Genomic DNA, 19,911 nt, shown 5'->3' with positions numbered 1-19,911 from the left:
TATCAATTTTTTAAAAAAATCTGTTTACGGTGCGTTTGGTACGGGTAATTAGGTGGGTTTATTTTTTTAACACACCTAATCACATGTTTGGTAGGGTTGATTATTTAACCAAGTATATCCCTCCTATGAATGATTAGGTTATATTAGGTGTGATAAAATAATCACTCCCCACCCCCTATGATTATTTATCTCACTCTTAATTCATCATGTTTTTTCAATTTTACCCTTCTCCTAAATCCAAACTCACTACCACTTTACCGCCGCCACGTCATCGTCGACAACCGTCCAGCCACCGTCAACTTCCGGCCAACCACCGTCGACGACCGTCGCCGCCGCCGCCCACCACCACATAATTTGAATGACAATTTTGTCAATTCATCAAAAAACTATTATTTATCTCATCCTCAAAAATCATACCAAATATAATATTATTTATTCTTATTTACTTCAAATATTTTTTTTATCATTTCTCAATTAATTATTTATCGTACAACTATCCGTGCTCACATAAATTTTTCCTTTAATTTTGCTATAAATACCGTTGTTCTTGTATTCATTCACACGCATTTTTCTTGAGATTCTTTTTCCTGCGAGAGAAGGGAGATTGCTTTGACTAATGGCGAAATCACCGGAAACAGAGCACCCAGTGAAGGCTGTTGGATGGGCTTTCAAACGACACTTCTGGGGTTTTAGCTCCTTTCAAGTTCTCCAAAAGGTACAGATCCGAGTTTACATTTGTTTTTCAATATTTTTATAGAACTGGGAATAATGAAAGTTTTGATCTTTTTTAATGTTAAACATGGGTTTTTTTTCGGTGGTTTCATTTAGTTTGCGGAATATTTGTAGGGCTACTGGGGAGCATGATGTGCAGTTCAAAGTTTTGTATTGTGGCGTGTGCCTTTCTGATCTTCATATGGTCAAGAACGAATGGGGATTTACTCTATATCCTATCGTTCCTGGGTAAGATTTATACTCCGTGTGTATGTGTGTTCATATGTAAATATTATGTGGAAATGTTTTCTTGATGTGTAATAGATCATGGGTTCTTCATATGGGCAAGAATAAGTTCGGGGGGATCCACTCTATATCCTATTGTTCTTGGGTAAGATTTATCCTGTTTGTGTGAGTTTGTGTATTCACGTGTAAATATTTTGTGGATATGTTTTCTAGATGTATAATGGGTTTATGTTTTTTTCTTGTGCTATTATTTAGGAGGAATTCAAGCGAGATTTTTGTAGTTTGTGGGTTGTTGATGATATCGGTTGCAAAATATAATAGTTGAATTTGTATTTTCAAGTGCAAAATGAGAAGGGCTGTTTACTATTTTGAATAGTTCTTGCTCGAGTGTTGACTTTTTGGTCCAATGTTGTTGCTGTATACGTATGTTTAATCCTCAACTCAATTTAAATATTTATGTTAGAATTTGATGTATTTGCTGGTCACAATATGGTAACTGCGCAAAAGGGGCATGATACATATGCTTAATTTTATTGATATGTAGGCATGAGATCGTGGGGATTGTTACTGAGGTAGGTGAAACGGTGGAGAAATTCAAGGTTGGAGACAAAGTAGGCGTAGGTTGCTTGGTCGGATCATGCCGCCAATGTGATCAGTGTGCTATTGATCTCGAAAACTACTGTCCCAAACAAATATTCACATACAGTATGCCTTGCTCTGACGGGACCGTTACATATGGAGGTTATTCTAATCTCATGGTTGCTGACGAGCATTTCGTCATTCGTTGGCCTGAGAATCTGCCTCTCGATATTGGTGCTCCTCTCTTATGTGCTGGGATCTCGACTTACAGCCCATTAAGGTTCTTTGGACTTGACAAGCCGGGGTTGAAAGTTGGTATAGTTGGTCTTGGTGGCCTCGGCCATGTAGCCGTGAAGTTTGCTAAGGCTTTCGGGACTCATGTGACAGTCATCAGTACGCCGATCAATAAAAAGAAGGAAGCTATTGAAAGTCTTGGCGCTGATGAGTTTTTAGTTAGCCGCGATCCTGAGCAGATGCAGGTTTCTTTCTTCTCGTTTCAGTGGATCACTTTCTTCTATTCTAGTACAATGTAAATTACTAACGTCGTACTTATTTGATTTTGCGTGCATAGGCTGCAGCAGGAACTTTGGATGGAATCCTTGATACCGTGTCCGCAGTTCATCCCCTAGTACCTTTGATAAGTTTGTTAAAGCCCGATGGAAAGCTTATCTTGCTTGGTGCTCCAGAAAAGCCACTTGAGCTTCACACCTTTCCCCTGATTCAAGGTGAGAATAAATGTCTGTTAGGAAAAAAATGAAGGAAAAGTCATTAAAGAATAAACCTAAAATTTCACGGATATCCTAATGAAAGAACTGAAAATAACATCACTGAAAAAATTGTCTTCATTTCTATTTGAGTGTTCTATTTCTTATTGATGTATACTTTTTGTGGACTGCGATCCATTCGTTTTAGACTCTGCCGACTCCAAAATACAAACTCATTCACTTGTTTATTCTGTCACCTTTGGAAAAAATGAATAATAGGGAGGAAGACAATATCCGGAAGTGCAATAGGGGGCCTGAAAGAGACTCAAGAAATGATCGATTTTGCAGCCAAGAACAACATACTACCGGAGGTGGAGATGATCAATATAGATTATATAAACACCGCTATGGAGCGTCTCCTGAAATCTGATGTGAAGTATCGGTTCGTCATTGACATTGAAAAATCGTTGAAAGCTGAGTGAGGCTTTATAAAAAAAAATTGCTTCTTAATAAGTTACAGTTTCGGAGTATGGGAATAATCGATTCTTTTGTTGCGTTTTTGTAATTTTTTTTTTGTTTCGAAACGATGAGACTCTGCTATGGCAAGTGATCTTGTTGTATCAAGTTTATGATCAGCCTATGTACGCTTAAAGACTACATTTCTGGTTTGGCTTCTTGTTTTCATCTACCTTTTATGTGTTGTTTGTAGTTTTAGTTTATTTTTTTGTTTGTTTGAAAATGATAATGAATTTGCATAGGACAAGCATTGACGATCAAAGGTATATTTTTCGTGCCTAAATCTTCCCTATAATTTTCTAAATCTTCCCTATAATTTTTGTATCATTTTCTCTTGGACCATTTCCCTATCTCAACAATGGGGAATCAAAACCAATTGATCTAATTTTCAATTTTAAAATTCAATTTTTTTAAATTATTGGGACAAGTTTTTAGATTGGTAAACATTGTGTCCAATAATTTTGGAAATTATTATTTACGTAATTTTGTATTTGATTTAATCCGAAGTTACTTTTGGAGTTCCAAAATAATTTAGTGTTACGAATAGTACATAAAAGGAAAATGTGAAATTATTATTATTAAAAATATATATATTTTTCTGACTAATATAAAAATGCGTATTTTATTTTAGTGAAAACCATACTAAGCAGTGTATTTGTTGCAGAGAACAAACTTTTGTTGTACAATTTATAGATTTCTATTAACTTTTGCAAAATCTCACAGATTTCTAAATATTTTCACAGAATCTTGTATATTTATTTTGCGTGACTTTTATTGACATTCGTAAACTTTTTCATAGAACCCTGTGTATTTTGTAATTTATTATTTTGATTTTTTTAAAATTTATTTGAACTAGCAATTGAACATGAATATCTTTTACTTATTTCAAATATTTATCTCTCGTAATATAACATTTGTTATATATTGATTTTACGAAAGACAACAAATAAGTCAGTATTAAATTTATTGCAATTAAACTTCAATTATTCAAATCAATTCAACATGTTTATTTAAATAATTAATTTTTTTAAAAAATACATAATAATAATTTCAATTGTATAAAAAATATATCAATTTTATTTTTGATAATATGTCAAAAAAATAAACAAGACAAGTTTTTGTATCTGAAAATAAATAATAAATTGTTCAAATATTTTTAATTAGTGTAAATTTATAAAATTTTAATATATTTAATTTATTATAGTTATTCTTATATACGTGTGTTGTTAAACAAATTATGTATTAATCACACACACATATATTTATTCAAGTTAATGAAAAATATCATGTGCAATAAATCAAGATATAAATTAACTAAAATTATAGAAAAAAATTAAATATCAAATGTTATATAATAATCAATAAACAAAATTAAAATTTATTAATTAAAAATAAATATTATTTTCAATTTATAGATCAATAAAAATTATTATTTTTTTGTTATGTAGTGTAATAAAATTTTAATTTTTTAATAAATATAATTTTAAATTTTATGAGGTTTTGTGACTGAAACACCAAAAATAAAATAAACGATATTAATAATTTTGATTTTAAACTATTGTTAGCAATAAATAAATATATATATTTTAAAACAAATAAAATGAAAAATATATGGACGATAAAAGAATGAAAATTAGTATTTGTATTGAGTATGTGAATTTGAGAGTTTTTTCAATTAAATGTACATTCAAATCTTTAGGTTGAATCGAATACATAACATTTTATTGTGGTACCTTAGACTTTAATTCTTATACTTAGTATAAATACATGGAGTCAATAAAAGTCTATTGACATTTTGAATACTTATAAACTTTTGTAAATTTTTAAAAAATCAAGTTTGAATACCACATGATTTTTTAAAATTTTACAAAAATTTACATTACAAAAATTTACATTGAATGCTATTAAATTTTTTATAAAATATATAAAAATTTAGATTGAATATCTTTATATTGTTTAAATTCATGCAAATCTAAAAACAATACACACCTAAATTAAGGTTATAAATTTGGAAAAAAAGGAGGTAAAGTAGTAAAGTACCGTACGATAATTCGTGTGACGTTAGATATTGCTGATAAATTAAGACTCAGAATCACTCCGGCAGCAGCTCCGCCCGAGAATGTCGGCGGTGAAACCCCAGCAGATGTCGTCTTCCGCCTCCGTATTCACTCTCCGAGGCTCCCTACTCACTCTCAGTATCGTAACACTAGTGTCCTTCACTTACATTTCCATTAAATCCCTCAACTCGCCGTCTCTACAATCCCCCGATTCCCCTCTCACCTCTCAATCTCAGGTACTACCATTTAATTAATTAACTAATTATAATCCTTCACTATTTTTTCACAATATGATATGATTTCACCGATTTTCCAATTTTTTTTTAAATTTCAAGGTGAAAAACGATGAAGATTTGGTTCCTGCGGACGGATCTGCGGTTAAAGATATGGATGCGAGTGATGATGAATATGGCGACGTTTTCCACAGTCCGAAGGTGTTTAGGTTGAACTATGAGGAAATGAAGACAAGATTTAATGTTTACATATATTCGGATGGGGATCCGAATACGTATTACCAGACCCCGAGGAAGCTGACAGGGAAGTACGCGAGCGAGGGGTATTTTTTCCAGAATCTTAGAGAGAGCAATTACGTGACGGATGATCCGAATCTTGCAGATTTGTTCTTCATTCCGATCTCTTGTCATAAGATGCGAGGCAAGGTACACTGACGCCTCTATGTTTTTCTGTTTTATGCTTGATTATTGAATCACTACTGAATGATGGAAGCGACACTGAGTTCTGCCGGTGAGGGGGCACTGCCCTGTCCTATCAGCCACGCATTACTTTCCCCTTGGTTGGTGGTGGAATGTTTTCAAGGCAGTGCTTAGAGACTGATGCATCCATAACATGGCATCCTCAGTCATCTCTCTTGCTACTGCCCCCAATTACCATGTGTATTGTTTCCACTTGCCATAACTAGCCTGGCCACTGTTAGAAAACTTATTGGTTTGGATTCTGGAACCGAACCGAACCACTTGGTTACAGTTCCTGTTTCGGTATGATCATGGTCAGGCGAAAAATGGCGTGATTTATGAGTACTCAATCTAACCAAAGTTAATTATTTTTAGCAATTATATTACAAAATGGTATCGATATTTAAATTTTTATTTAAAAAAATAAAAATAGGGGCAAAATTTAGTTTATGTGAATCAGGTAGTTGAATTACATAAATTAAGTTGTCGAATATGCTCCAGGATTTTAAAATTAAGAGTTGAGCTTGAGACTTATTACGTGTCAGGGTCCTCTTTCCTATATTTATAGGACCGAACGGTGGAAATGGTTTTAATTCCGGTTTTCAGAGATAATTTAGGTTTTGGTTCACAGTTCCAAAGGATCTGTGGTCGGATCCAGCCATAGCTGTCACTGCATGCTCATAAAATGAGGCACTCATGTTTTAAAAATGATTTTCTATCCATTTTCAAAAAGGTTGCTGGTCAAATGCTCGCAAGTCCATTATATAGTGTTAATTATATTTTTGGGTCATTGGTCTGTTTTCTAGCGAGCTTTTACCTGTTTTGATTAAAATATAAGAGATTTTGATTTTGTGCTGGGAGGGAGTTATTCCTGTTACATCTGCTGCCGAACATTTGTGCCTCTGAACCATTATGCAATGTATCTTTAATTAACATGCAGGGAATATCCTATGACAATATGACCACAATCGTCCAGAAGTACGTGGACAGCTTAATATCCAAGTATCCATATTGGAACAGAACACTGGGTGCAGATCACTTCTTTGTTACTTGCCATGATGTTGGTGTGAGGGCCACTGAAGGACTTCCAAATCTGATAAAAAATTCGATTCGTGTTGTTTGCTCTCCAAGTTATGATGTTGGCTTCATACCACATAAAGATGTTGCTCTCCCTCAAGTTCTTCAACCATTTGCTCTTCCAGCTGGAGGAAATGATGTGGAAAATAGGTATTTCATGACATTTAACCTCATGAGTGTTTGCCCTCTGCCATATATTTTATTTATCTATCATATTAGTGTACCTAAAGTGGTCTGTTACTTGACCTTTTTGGGTTACTACCCGTAGCTCGAGAATGCACCTATGAGGTATCTATATCGTCTGTAATTTTTAAACAACTGAAGATTGGGATGATCAACTATTCATAACCCCCTTTCCCATCCATGAAGGAGAATTTTTCATGCCATGAGACTCTTTAGGTTTTGATTATATTGAATTTAAATTCCTGAAGTCAGAATAGGCACCTAAGTTTGGTCCTTTGCTCTAGATGTCTTCTTCGTCTTATGAAGTATCTCCTCTCCTTAGGCATAATTTGGTGATAATGTCATTATATGATTAAGATAGAATCTTCCGCAACACACTTATGATATGAGAGCAAATATTTTGCTTTGTGGAAATTTTTTTGTTTATGTATGTATATTGTTATTGAATATTATAAATAATGCTTACATTGAATAACTATCACAGTAATATGGAGACTATTCTTATAATATAAAAAAATGCGGAAAAATATCATAGAATATATACATATCTAATGATGCTCAGACATTCCAAAAAATTGACTCATGCCTTGTCTAAGATGTCAAGGACACGTCATGGGCATGACTCGGTTATGTTATGTGTCGGACATGCAATGTGGTTTGTTTTAAGATTAAGAGGGAAAAACACTGCACACAATAAGTACACAGCATGGACATTTTACATTTGTAAAGCTGGTCTGCTGGCTTGAATCTTTATTGTGCGAATGAAGTTTGAATTCCCTAAAAATGTTTGTTAGTTAAATAACTCATGGAGATCGATCTATATGCAAAGTTAATAAAGCTGGTTCTTGAGTTGATTGATGACACAGAGGCTTGAGACCTGCTATAGCTTACCTCTCAGAAGCCTTTGTTTCTGTATTTTTTTTTGTAAGAACTAAATCCAGAACTGAGTTTCTTTGTATTATCATTTGCTTGTTTATAAAGTACATATTGTGAATCGTGTGAATTTTTTTTCTTACGTCTAATTTTTTAACTTTATTTCTTAATGCGTCTCTTTTTGCTAAGGCGTGCAATTCACCTTATGCATTGGGACTATGCACTTTGAACTAGTTAATAGCTATGAACTTCTTGTATAAAATTTCTGTGAACTCTTTAACCGGTTTGCTTCTCAGCTTTTTTTCCACCACTGAATGATTACTGTAGTGTGTTTTGTTCCTTTAACATTTGATTTTTTCCCTCCATTAACTCTGATTTCTTGTTTCTGTCGATTCGTGAAATAGATGTCTGATATTGATAACTTTAATATTTCCCTTTATGAGTACGTCACAGTTTCAAATTTCTTATGGCTCTCTCTTCTATTTGATCATCTTCTTGGTTATTAGAAATCTTAGCGATTTGAAATTTACTCTTCTTTTTGGATGCCCGTCAGTATTTTTCTCTTAAAGCCCAAACTTCTTTCTAATTATTTTCGTGTAGCTTAAAGTTTTTATTTTCAGGACAATTCTCGGTTTCTGGGCCGGGCATAGAAATTCTAAAATCAGGGTCATCTTGGCGCGTGTATGGGAAAATGATACAGAACTTGATATTTCAAACAATAGAATTAACAGGGCGACCGGACATCTTGAGTATCAAAAGAGATTTTACAGAAATAAGTTCTGCATATGTCCTGGTGGCTCTCAGGTGAATAGTGCCCGCATAACAGATTCTATACATTATGGATGCATACCTGGTGAGAACTCTATCCTTTTTAACTCCTGAAACGTGCCTTCTCACTCTTCACAGCCCTCCACTATTTGCGGGAAATGATAAATTACTTTGTCATATCTCATGTGTTGTCTTTAATGCATCTGAGAAAAACGGAAGCGAGAAAACAACTAACAACTAGTTTTGGTTACTCTTTACAGCAAACTGACAAAAAACCATTATTGGTTACTGTTCACTGGATAATTTCCATTCATTTATGGGAGGTTTAATCATCAATGAGAACAGATCCTTGTTCTCTATGGTCACACATTGAAACATATGAATGTAGTTAAAAAAATAATTTGGATACTCCTCTTGTTATGAAATGTACACAACTGTTAATTTTCAAAAATTTCCATGATTAAGGTATCATTGCTTTCTAATCGTTTCTTAATGGTTGTCACAGTGATACTTTCTGATTTCTATGACTTGCCTTTCAATGATATTCTGAATTGGAGAAAATTTGCGGTGGTACTAAAGGAGAGAGATGTTTATCAGCTTAAACAGATTCTTAAGAATATAACACAAGCAGAATTTGTCACACTGCACAACAATTTGGTCAAGGTATGAATCTATCCTTGCTGCAGAATCTTCAACTGATATGTAAATTATTTATTGTGTGATACTTTCTTTTTTCTCGAGTGACAGGATTCTGTTTCTTCTTTTATGTAAGTTTATCGACTTAAGCAGGACTTTAATTACATGGCTGTTTTATGCTTTTGATATACTCTATCATCAGGTCCAGAAGCACTTCCAATGGAACTCGCCTCCCGTGAAACACGATGCATTCCATATGCTCATGTATGAGCTCTGGTTACGACACCATGTGATCAAATATTAACTCTTAAACCAACTAATGAGGTGAGCACGACAATGGTCAGATAGCATCGGTTGTCAATATGAATGCTTGTAAATTATCACGAGATAGTCGCAGATGGTTCATTCATTCTTGTTTCTCTTTTTTGAATTGTAGCTTTAGATAGAATATAGAAGCTCTGGTACTTCTCTACTGATTCGTTCTGTAATTGTCGAGCACTTGTAGGCATCAAAAGGATTTTGGATCAGACAATTTTAGAGTTTCAAAATCTGTACCTGATAAATTTTTTTGGCAGAGCCGTCCGCCACAGTAATTCTTAATTTACGAAAACAGTTAACTCAAGTTAAAAAAAAAACCCGTTGAACGACCTAAGAGTTACTTTTATTCTCCTCTCACGGTATCGATACAAGCTGATATTATAACGAAAGTTAATGGAAGTAATTCAATGTTCAAATTTGAATAGCTAAGTAGAAATCATTGAGGCGTAGATGTTATTTCATCTTAAGTATATGTCCACATTCGTTCCGTTCAAGATTGCATTGCATTGCCATTTAGACCTAAGTCTAATAAAGCACACGTAATGCAGCTGCTGTAACAGTATTCAGGTTAATTTTGGCGTCTGCGATACATTTCAAATTTTTATTGGAGATAATAATTATTTTAACAATCTCAATAATTATTCTTAAATTTTTATTTGATTTATATCTTGAGAACTAGGACAAATTAAATAAATATAATCTTAATTAATTCAATTGGTCTTTAACTAAATATCGGGATGTTATACACATGCAGTCCTTGTCTTTTCATTATCTTCAAACATTGGTGATGGGCGTATTTCAAAAACTAAAATGGTTATTGAGTTTATTCAGTTGTTTGGAAATAATATCTATGTACTCGGATGACATATATTTATTTTAATATGTTTATTTTTTTTATTAATTTATTATAATGCTTTTTAGTCATATATGATTTATTTATTGACTTTAGTTTTATTAGTAATAATATAATCTAGATAGAATGTTATTTTTATATATTTAATTCTTTTAATATGTAATTTTGAAATAAATAAATTTTTTTATTGAGAAAATATATATATATTTTTTTCCTTTAAGTTGTCATTGTATTATTTTATCTTTATGTGAATTTTCCATTTTCGAAGGAGTCTCCCTCGTCCTTCATGAATCTGATTCTGAGCTCTAACTCCCAAATCCATTCATGAATGGCGTCCTCCGCTCCGCCGCCTCCGTATTCCCCCTCGAGATGAAACGATCGATATCCGCCATTATTACACCGCAGCCGCTACTCTCCTCAGGTCAATCTTCCTTTTTTGTCATCTCTTCATTCTTCAAACCCCTATCATTCTCTATCGCACCCGCAGCCGAACCCGTTTCCCAATCAGAATCAACTGTCGGTGAAATCTCCTTTCAATTGTTTTCTCTACTCTCCCAACCCAATTGGCAAAAGCATCCTTCTCTCAAGAGATTAATCCCGGTGATATCCCCTTCACTTTTCTCCTCATTCCTCTCTCAGCATCCTCATCTCAATCCCCATACTGCCCTCGCATTCTTCAATATTCTCTCCGGTGCCCCCACTTTTAAGCCAAATGTGCAGACGTATTCATCTCTGTTACGCATTTTGATCCGGAGTAGGAATTTCGGGGTCGCGGAGAAAACGAGGATGCTGATGATTAAGTCCTGTGAGACTGCCGAGGAAGCGCGTCTGGCATTGTGTGTTTTGCGGGAGATGAATAGTTGCCATGATGATTTTAGATTTAAACTTAGTGTGAGGTGCTATAACACACTCTTGATGATGCTGACGAGGTGTCTTATGATTGATGACATTAAATGTGTTTATGGGGAGATGTTGGATGATAAGATGTCTCCAAATATTTATACTTTTAATACATTGATTAATGCATTTTGTAAATTGGGTGATGTTAGTGAAGCTGAGTTGTATCTGAATAAGATTTTGCAGGCTGGGCTGAGACCCGATACTCATACGTACACGTCATTTATTTTAGGACATTGTAGGAGAAAGGATGTTGATGCTGGAAGAACGATTTTCATGACAATGCCACAAAAGGGTTGTCGGAGGAATGAAGTTTCTTACAATAACTTGATGCATGGATTGTGTGAAGCAGGAAGGGTGGATGAGGCAAAGGGGCTATTCATGGAAATGGGGGTTGATAATTGTAAGCCGAATGTCCGAACCTACACAATTCTTATCAATGCTTTGTGTGGTTTGGATAGGAGGTTGGAGGCTTTGAACTTGTTCCAGGAGATGAAGGAAAAGGGTTGTGAGCCCAATGTTCACACTTATACAGTTATTATTGATGGTACTTGTAAAGATGGTAAGCTGGATGAAGCACAGGGAATATTGAATGCTATGTTAGATAGGAATTTGGCTCCAAGCGTAGTGACTTATAATGCATTGATCAATGGGTACTGTAAGAAGGGGATGGTTGATGCTGCTCTTGAGATATTTGACATGATGAAGGCAAGAAATTGTAGTCCAAATGTACGGACATATAATGAGTTAATATCTGGATTCTGTGAGATAAGAAACGTGCACAAGGCAATGGCACTTCTCACTAAGATGCAAGAGCAGAATATGTCTCCAGATATAGTCACTTTTAACCTTTTAGTTTATGGACAATGTAAGGATGGTGATCTAGATTGCGCTTTTCACCTGCTTAGGATAATGGAAGAGAAAAATGTTGTCGCTGATCAGATTACTTTTGGTACTCTTATTGATGCTTTATGTGAGAAAGGAAGGGTTGATAAGGCTTATGAAATATTTGATTCTCTCAAAGTGAAAGGAATAAAGGCTAATGAAGTTATATATACTGCTTTGATCGATGGTTACTGCAATGTGGAAAATGTTGATTTTGCCTTGACTTTATTTGAAAAAATGCTCGCTGAGGGTTGCCTTCCAAACTTGGCTTCTTACAATGCGCTGATCAACGGGTTGTGCAAAGTGAAAAGACTGCCTGAAGCTGCACAATTTATGGAAAGAATGTTGGATGCAGGCATGAAGCCCTCAATTGTTACTTACACTGTTCTCATGGATCAAATGCTAAAAGAGTTGGCGTTTGAACAAGCATATAAGGTTTTAAATCAAATGATTGCTCTGGGGCATAAACCTGATGTCTGTATATACACTTCATTCCTTCTTGCTTATTGCAACCAAGGAAAATTGAAAGAAGCAGAAGATGTAATGGTTGAAATGAAAAAAGAAGGTGTCCTACCTGATTTGATGGCTTACACAGTGTTAATTGATGGATATGGACGTTCAGGATCCGTAAATCTTGCTTTTGATACCTTTGTATCTATGGTTACTGCTGGGTATGAACCATCTAATTATACATATTCTGTTTTAATAAAACATCTCTCAATTGCAAAACAAATCAATGAAAATGACAGTGGAACAAGGCTTCATCTGAAAATGGATAGTGGCTCTATTAATATTGTTGATGTATGGAAAATTATGGAATATGATACAGCTCTCAAACTCTTTAAGGAGATGAATGAGCGTGGATGCATGCCGAATATAACCACTTACGATGCACTCATCACTGGACTTTGCAGAGAAGGGCGCATCACTGAAGCCTGGAGGTTGGTTGCTCATATGAAACAATGTGAAATCTCTCCAAATGAAGTCATATACAACACACTACTAAGCTGTTGCTGCAAATTGAAACTGTATGAGGAAGCTGTAGATGTAGTTGAGACCATGCACAAGCATGAATTTTTGCCTCATTTAGAGCCCTATAAGTTACTTATTTGTGGTTTATATGAAAAGGGAAATAATGAGAAAGCTAAATCAATCTTCTCCAGGTTGCTTCACTGTGGTTACAATTGTGATGAAGTGGCTTGGAAGGTTTTAATTGATGGCATGCAAAAAAGAGGGTTTCTGGACGGAAGCTTTGAGTTGTTTACCGTCATGGAAAAAAGTGGCTGCCAGCTTAATCCTCAGACTTCTACAATGATAATGGACGGGCTAATGGTTCAAAGAGATGGACCGTAAGACAGTATTTTATTCGTCTCTTGGTATATTGGTCTATGATTGGTGAGAAAATTTTTCGCGGATCAACTTGTCTATATTATTCAAGGCAAAGCATAGACTCACCTCCAACCAGATCTTTCCGTGCTGGTTTTTATGTGATGCGTGTATCAGATCAATACTCTTTAGCCTTTGCGGTCGGATTTGGTGGTTGTGTCAGTGATCTCACTCCTGCTCCTTGCATGTTTCTAGGACAAGCAATCACAATAGACTGTAGCCTGTGTCATTTGGAACATTTGAGGTAACTCATATTATATATTTTAAATTGTTCTGATTACTTGTCAAAATATTCTTTTTTTCTGCTTGTTATTTTTCTCATTTGTGCATGTACTATTTACCATAATATATAGTTTTTTTGGTATTCCTGTCACTATCTAGTTGAAATTGCTTATCTTTCTTTTGTTTTTATCTTTAGTAGTTCAACCATTTTCTTGAGTGGTGAATACAAACAGTTTACTCTTACATTTGCATGGAATGTTTTTGTTTAGTTATCTTCTCAGTTACACAGCATCCATATATTTTGAATTTGAATATGTTGACTGATTCACGCATTTGTTGATGATAATGGTAGCATGACTAACCAACCAATTGGGAGGTTGAAGTTGCTTTCTAAATCTGTTTCGCACAGTAAAGGAGAAAGGGTGGCTGAAAATGGTGAACTTCATAGTTTCCTAGTGAAAGTAATTTGGTGGGTGAGGCTAGCAGTTAGAAAATGTGTAACTTATGCACCTTTTTTTATAGATCAATAGGAATTTTTTCCAGTTGTGAAAGTCTAGATCAAGGAAAGATGGCATCCACTCATTGGAAATTTATTACTTTCCTTCGTTGTCTTTCCTTATTTTGTGCCTAAAGAAATCATCCTGAATTATTGAACTGTGACTTTGAGATCAATAGTAAGCAAGGCCTTTCTTCCTTGTTGGTTCTTGATTACCTTATTTGGTCAAGTGAGTCTACCTTGCAGACGAGCCAGATAGGCAATCCCTTGATCATTGGATCTTGAGATTGGATGTTTGATTAATGTTTTCTCTGTAGAATTTCCAGCCCAGGTGCAGTTACAAACTGTTTTGTTAGAGTATGTGGAAAGATCGTTGAAACTCCTTCTGGGTCATAAAATGGTCCCATGGAAAAGAATGAACTTAAAAGTTTTCTCTGTTGCTCATTATCTCTGAGGTGATGCATCAGCTTAGCTGACTGGTGATATCTTCTCTTATGTCCTTTTGTTTGGCATATCTTATATTTTATTTAGCTCTGAGGCTGTCATGTAGTACTATCAATTTGCAAGCACCAGTTATTGCTGTAGTCTGACAGTGCACCTGGTTTCAACAGTTGCACATCGAGAATATCATGAACAAAGATTAGAACAACCTAATATTTGTTCAACAATAGTATTGTCTGAGAATTGAGATGCATCATAAGGACAAATTTAAATTTGTTCAATGGTAGTATTATCTGAGATGCATAAAATTCATTCTTCATGTCATATTCAGTTAACATTGTATCAATTTATTGGTAGATTAATTTAATGTTCTACACAGATGTGGATCGCTAGAACATATATGCACTACTTCAATGTGCAATTGATAATGCCATCATGTAGAAATCCACAAATGCATACGAGATAAAGGGCTACAGAAAGCTGACTCGTATTAACTTGCAAGGAAAGACATTACAATTGATATATCAGCAAGGAATGCTTTGATATATCAGCAAGGAATGCCGTTAGATGTTTTGGTTGCAAGGTTTTGATCCTGCCAGTATGCTCGATAATACTCTAAGGGAGTTTCACAAGGTAATTACAACCAAATAGTAGTGTATATTATTGCTATGTCATCTTAGTATCTTTGATGCACATATTTCCTGCAGGTTGATCTGATGAGTCTTGAACATGACGAGCTTGTTTATTTTAATGGCAAACTAAGAACACAATTCTTTTTTGCCAATACTTGTGTATTATAAGGTATTTTGGTCTTGTTTAGTTTCTGTTAGGTCTCAATCCACAAAACACCAACAAAGCCAGTAATAAAAGAGATTCAAGGAAATAGTACTCAAGGTAATTATATTCAGCAAATAACAATATGATTTATTAAGAAAATGACCAATCCTCAAATGAATGGCCCCTTAGAGCCGAAAATATTCATAACAGAACATTTGCCCTATCAGAAACTGTCATAACAATCAAAGACATACTAAAATAACCAATCCCACCCCATTTTATTATTGACGCACATAAAATAACTAACCCCACTATTACCCATAAACCCAAGCCCACTACACTCATAAGCCCAAGCCCGTAGCAGTTTCATTCCAATAAAATATTTTCCATCCCACATGGTAAAACCAAAAATTGTCATCTCATTTTCATTTTATAGAGTTATAGTTTGTATTTGGATCGAAGGATTTGAATTTTATAAAAGATTTGTGGGAAGGATTTCAAATAACTCCATTTGTGGAAATTTGTAATTTGAGATCTATTGCATTAGTTAATAAACAAGCAAAAATTCCGAGAGATGAATTTCAAGAGCACCCAAACAAGTGAAATGGATTGTTATTATGATTTGGAATCTTGAGATTCAAATCCATCAATCTAAATGCAATCTTAAAGTTGAAGAAATATTACGAAGATAAAACACAACACAATACAAGATTTATGTGGTTCAACCATTGAGGACTTACATCCACAACACAATTCCCAGATGACCACTAGTATCTGATTACAGTATCTTGGTTTTGATTACAATTGTCACCTCTTCATGTAGGTAACATTTTATTGGGGGTAAATGTGGTGGGAGATAATTCCCGAACCTAAATCAGTGTGATATCATATCAAAGATACACATCACAGGATTTTATCAATAGTTTTCTTGTGTGCAAATGCAACAAGGTGGATCATTTGAAACTGGTTGGGTTGCTTCAACTGCTGCTCATTCCCTATCACATCTGGAACACATGTATATGGATTTTGTTGAAGGTTTCTTTTGACCATGACAAAAATTTCTCCTCATAGTAGTGGACGGATTCTCCTAGTACGCACATTTTGTGTCCCTTCTCATCCATACACGAGGGTTCTCCTTGCACAGTTCTTCTTCGACCACGGTTATAAGCTCCATGATCGTGATGTTACTTTTACTAATTCCTTTTGGAAGGTACTCTTTCATTTGAGCGGTCTCCATCTCTGTTTTCGTTTTACCTACCACCTGCAATGTGACAGCCAAACTGAAGCAGTTAGCTGCTTTGTGGAAATGTTTTTATGATCTTATAAATTGACGGAATGGTTGTCAAGGATGGTTCATGTTATTATACGAGCTTCAATTTCACCCCACCCTTAGAACAACACCTTTTGAAATTGTTCACAGACGCGTATGCCTTGGCCCTTATCTTATTGTCCAGGTCTTTCGCACATTGAGTTAGTGGACCATGAGCTGCGAGATAGTGAAACTGTGTTGAACAACCAATGGAAATGTTTATTTCATGCCTAGAATTCCATGACGACCCAACTACAATTCTTCACATGAAAAAGTCCGATTTGAAATGTGTGATAATGGCACTTTTGAAATTGCATGCTTATATAGCCAAATGACTATGGCCTCCCACACTTGCAAGAAGTTTCCTCCTCGATAGATATGGCCATTTATGATCATCAACCATGTCTAGCAAGTTGCATGCGAGCTCCAACTTCCTTATTCTTCAAAGATCTACCCAGTCTTTTATGACTCGTCCTTGATGAAGTTCAAGGGGGATGCTACTAGTAATACCATTCTACCACCACTATCACAGGGGAACTTCGACCCCTTCCACGTGCCATTCTAACACACAGGGAATAAAATTTTCGGTCCATTTGGGAGGGGCGGTCACACACACATGCTTTATGGGAGAACGCCTCGACCATGGGCAAACAATGCGCTTCAGTTTTGTTTGCAGACAAACTCTGTCCAAATCTATGAAGATAACTTGAAAAACATTTACTCCAAGGAAATTCAAATCAAATAGGACAATGAGTTGATTGATCTTTTATTTAATCATTATCTTTTATTCTATTTAAGTTTGAATAAATGAATAATTCCCGTAGTTAGGATTGTGAGTTAAGATATGTTGATCTTTTAATTTTGGTTAGGATATAATTATATTTTATGTAAACTCTATTATATATTTGAGAGTTTAATCGATAAAATAATAATAAGAAAATTATTCAGAAACTCTTTTTTACGAGATCTAACATTCTCTCTAAAACGAGCCTCCATTTCCACCAAAAATCTATTAACTGCCCCGTCACATGATTAATAACTCAAGGACCATAACAAATTGATATCAGAGACAGTCGTTACAGGGGATTTTCAAGCTAGTCAACAACAATTCAAAGCCTTTATGAAGAGATATTAAGAGGACGAGGTAGTCGCTGAGAAATGGCAGCTAGCATTAAATAATCAATTGGAAGAATTGTTCAAAACCATGTCATCAATATGGACGGAAGGCTGGGACAACGGAGACAAGGACAACAACCGGCAGGAATCAAACGACCGGTGTTTGCAAGGGTTGCAAGGCAAAGAAAAAGGCCATCTTACGTGCCTCGATATTCTAAGCTAAATTCCCCAGAATGAGGCGATGGACAGTTGGATCTCTTGGGCTGGCTTAATAGATGTGAACATTTCTCTCGACACCAGCGGATCCCTGAGGAAGACGAGGTTGGATTGACATTCTTTCACCTTGAGATCGATGTCCAACCTGTTTTTTGTAGTTGGAACGAGATCGTCCAGGGTTACAGTGGAATGAATTTAAGAACCAACACCACCTAAGGTTAACCCTGGAATACTACAGCAGCAAGTTCCCCCTTGTGCAGACTGAGGTTGCATACCCTTTGTTTGTGTTTGAGAACAAACACAATTGCAAGGGGGGGAATGTCATGGGATGAATACTGAAGTTTAGGAGATATTAGGTTGTACTATTTTGTATTCGTAAGCAATTTATGAATCTGAAATTCCTTAAATGCCTTCCACAAGTAATTGCGAGTGTAGGATAATGATTGTTTGGCTCTAAATTTCATTTAATGAACTATGTACATGATAATTTAATGCTCATATTATCTGTTTAGTTGTATTTTAGGGAAAAGGTCAGATGACCTTGCTTATATCAAGACATACACACATCAGTCCATTTCATTACAATTAAATTGTGGTTCCCTTCTCTTTTGATATCCAATTTTATCTTTGACTGCTTTGTAGCTCACCCTTTCCAGGTGGACCACTTTTGGTTTTGTACGTTATTCATGCTTCAAGCTGATATCTTGTCATTTGTTGTTTGTTATATGTACCCTTGGTTTCTGAGTCCTTTAACTCTGTTTTCGCAGGCGTAAATGGAAACCATATAATTCCGTCATGGAATCCTGTCAGGTGATAATATCGAAGTTTTAATGAACTGCATAGAAGAAGGTAAAACAGTTGTTACTTTCCTTTTAGTTCCTCTTCTGGTTGTCTTATATATTTTGATTTTGTTATTTCAGAATACGAGTTATCCGATACATTTGATTAATATGAAGAAGTTTTGCTCGATACCAATTTACAAAATGATGGGTATTGGAACGCCTGAATTGGGACGCAACCCAAAATCAAGGAAGTGAAGTTGTGGGACCTCCATTCTGGTAATCTATATTCATTTCTTACGCTTCTATTGTGGATGTTGGATTACTGTCACCATTATCTTTGGTTTATTACTATAAAAGAGAGGAACGATTAATATGTTAAACTATATATTCAACATATTGCTGCACCACCCAAAATCAAGGAAGGCTGAGCTAGATTCTTTTTTTATCGAGTTAAAGAGAACGGTCAAATATAAAAAAAACCGAGCTGCATGTGGCAACAGGTTTTGCTTCCCTTGGCAACAGGTTTTACTTCCCTTGGCAACGGGTTTAAAACGCTAAAGTCTACTTAGCACAAGGGATATGATGCAACATCTTGGAATAGGGAGGGGGGGCATCATGAAGAATCCTCTTGATTTTGTTGTTTATCTTCATTACATGGAGGACACATGTTATTGGCTTGTTGACTATCAAAATGCGCACGGACAGGTTGTCAAGCTTATTTTCATCGCAATAGAAGAGGTCGCCGTTCGACGTCACATAAGATACGAAGCAATCCAAAATAACCTGTCAGTGCGAATTACCAGGTATTCTTATAATACGTGAATTGGGATTCACTTGTGCAGGAAGATCGACAGTATCCGTAGGTAAAAACTATTGTGTCCTTGGATGCTATGATATTTGGACGAGTTGTTTTCCAGTCAAATTGTTTACAGATTTTTTAGCGCGTGAAAGTATCCAAAACAATTGTAAGGCGTTTAATTATCTGTTTCGATGTATATTGCATTGGTGTTAATTTACAAAAATTTCAAGGAAACTGAAATTGCTATCTCAATTTAGGAAAATTATAGAAATTCATTGACAGATATAACTGCTTTTGTAAATCTGCACTATATATGATAATATTTTTGAAAATTTGCAATTATTTATTATAGATTTTCATGGCAGATTTGAT

The 19,911-nt window shown here is 35.1% G+C and overlaps 2 protein-coding genes and 1 pseudogene across 8 annotated transcripts; all 3 read left to right on the top strand.

Annotated features, from left to right (window-relative positions):
* The first annotated feature begins 514 nt into the window (after positions 1–514).
* LOC142528551 (8-hydroxygeraniol dehydrogenase-like) lies at positions 515–2,924 on the top strand (annotated as a pseudogene).
* Positions 2,925–4,783: 1,859 nt separating this feature from the next.
* On the top strand, positions 4,784–9,644 carry LOC142528476 (putative glycosyltransferase At5g03795). The gene is made up of 6 exons (XM_075633546.1): positions 4,784–5,049; positions 5,149–5,472; positions 6,446–6,732; positions 8,259–8,491; positions 8,912–9,069; positions 9,245–9,644. Exons 1-6 carry the CDS (start codon positions 4,876–4,878, stop codon positions 9,344–9,346), a joined length of 1,278 nt encoding a protein of 425 aa, XP_075489661.1. The 5' UTR covers positions 4,784–4,875; the 3' UTR covers positions 9,347–9,644.
* Positions 9,645–10,469: 825 nt separating this feature from the next.
* Positions 10,470–19,791, top strand: LOC142528139 (uncharacterized). Of its 7 annotated transcripts, none has more exons than XM_075633368.1 (6): positions 10,470–13,625; positions 14,920–15,173; positions 17,709–18,314; positions 18,726–18,807; positions 18,879–19,016; positions 19,263–19,791. In XM_075633368.1, exon 1 carries the CDS (start codon positions 10,538–10,540, stop codon positions 13,346–13,348), a length of 2,811 nt encoding a protein of 936 aa, XP_075489483.1. In that variant the 5' UTR covers positions 10,470–10,537; the 3' UTR covers positions 13,349–13,625; positions 14,920–15,173; positions 17,709–18,314; positions 18,726–18,807; positions 18,879–19,016; positions 19,263–19,791. The 7 variants fall into 7 exon arrangements, with proteins under 7 accessions (XP_075489483.1, XP_075489527.1, XP_075489451.1 ...); XM_075633412.1 differs by lacking the exon at positions 17,709–18,314 and adding an exon at positions 14,417–14,554; XM_075633336.1 differs by lacking the exon at positions 17,709–18,314 and having other exon boundaries at positions 19,446–19,791.
* The last annotated feature ends 120 nt before the right edge of the window (positions 19,792–19,911 follow it).

The sequence above is a fragment of the Primulina tabacum genome, chromosome 1, assembly GCF_025594145.1.
Source record: "Primulina tabacum isolate GXHZ01 chromosome 1, ASM2559414v2, whole genome shotgun sequence".
In the NCBI taxonomy this organism is placed as follows: domain Eukaryota; kingdom Viridiplantae; phylum Streptophyta; class Magnoliopsida; order Lamiales; family Gesneriaceae; genus Primulina; species Primulina tabacum.
This window is presented reverse-complemented; position numbering and strand designations above follow the sequence as displayed.

Excerpts from the sequence above, each read along its gene's own strand:
- LOC142528476 (XM_075633546.1), top strand. The coding sequence starts at position 4,876 with ATGTCGGCGGTGAAACCCCAGCAGATGTCGTCTTCCGCCTCCGTATTC. Across the intron at positions 8,492-8,911 it reads ACATTATGGATGCATACCTG|TGATACTTTCTGATTTCTAT; the intron begins GTGAGAACTCTA and ends TGGTTGTCACAG. Across the intron at positions 9,070-9,244 it reads TGCACAACAATTTGGTCAAG|GTCCAGAAGCACTTCCAATG; the intron begins GTATGAATCTAT and ends CTCTATCATCAG.
- LOC142528139 (XM_075633455.1), top strand. The coding sequence starts at position 10,538 with ATGAATGGCGTCCTCCGCTCCGCCGCCTCCGTATTCCCCCTCGAGATG.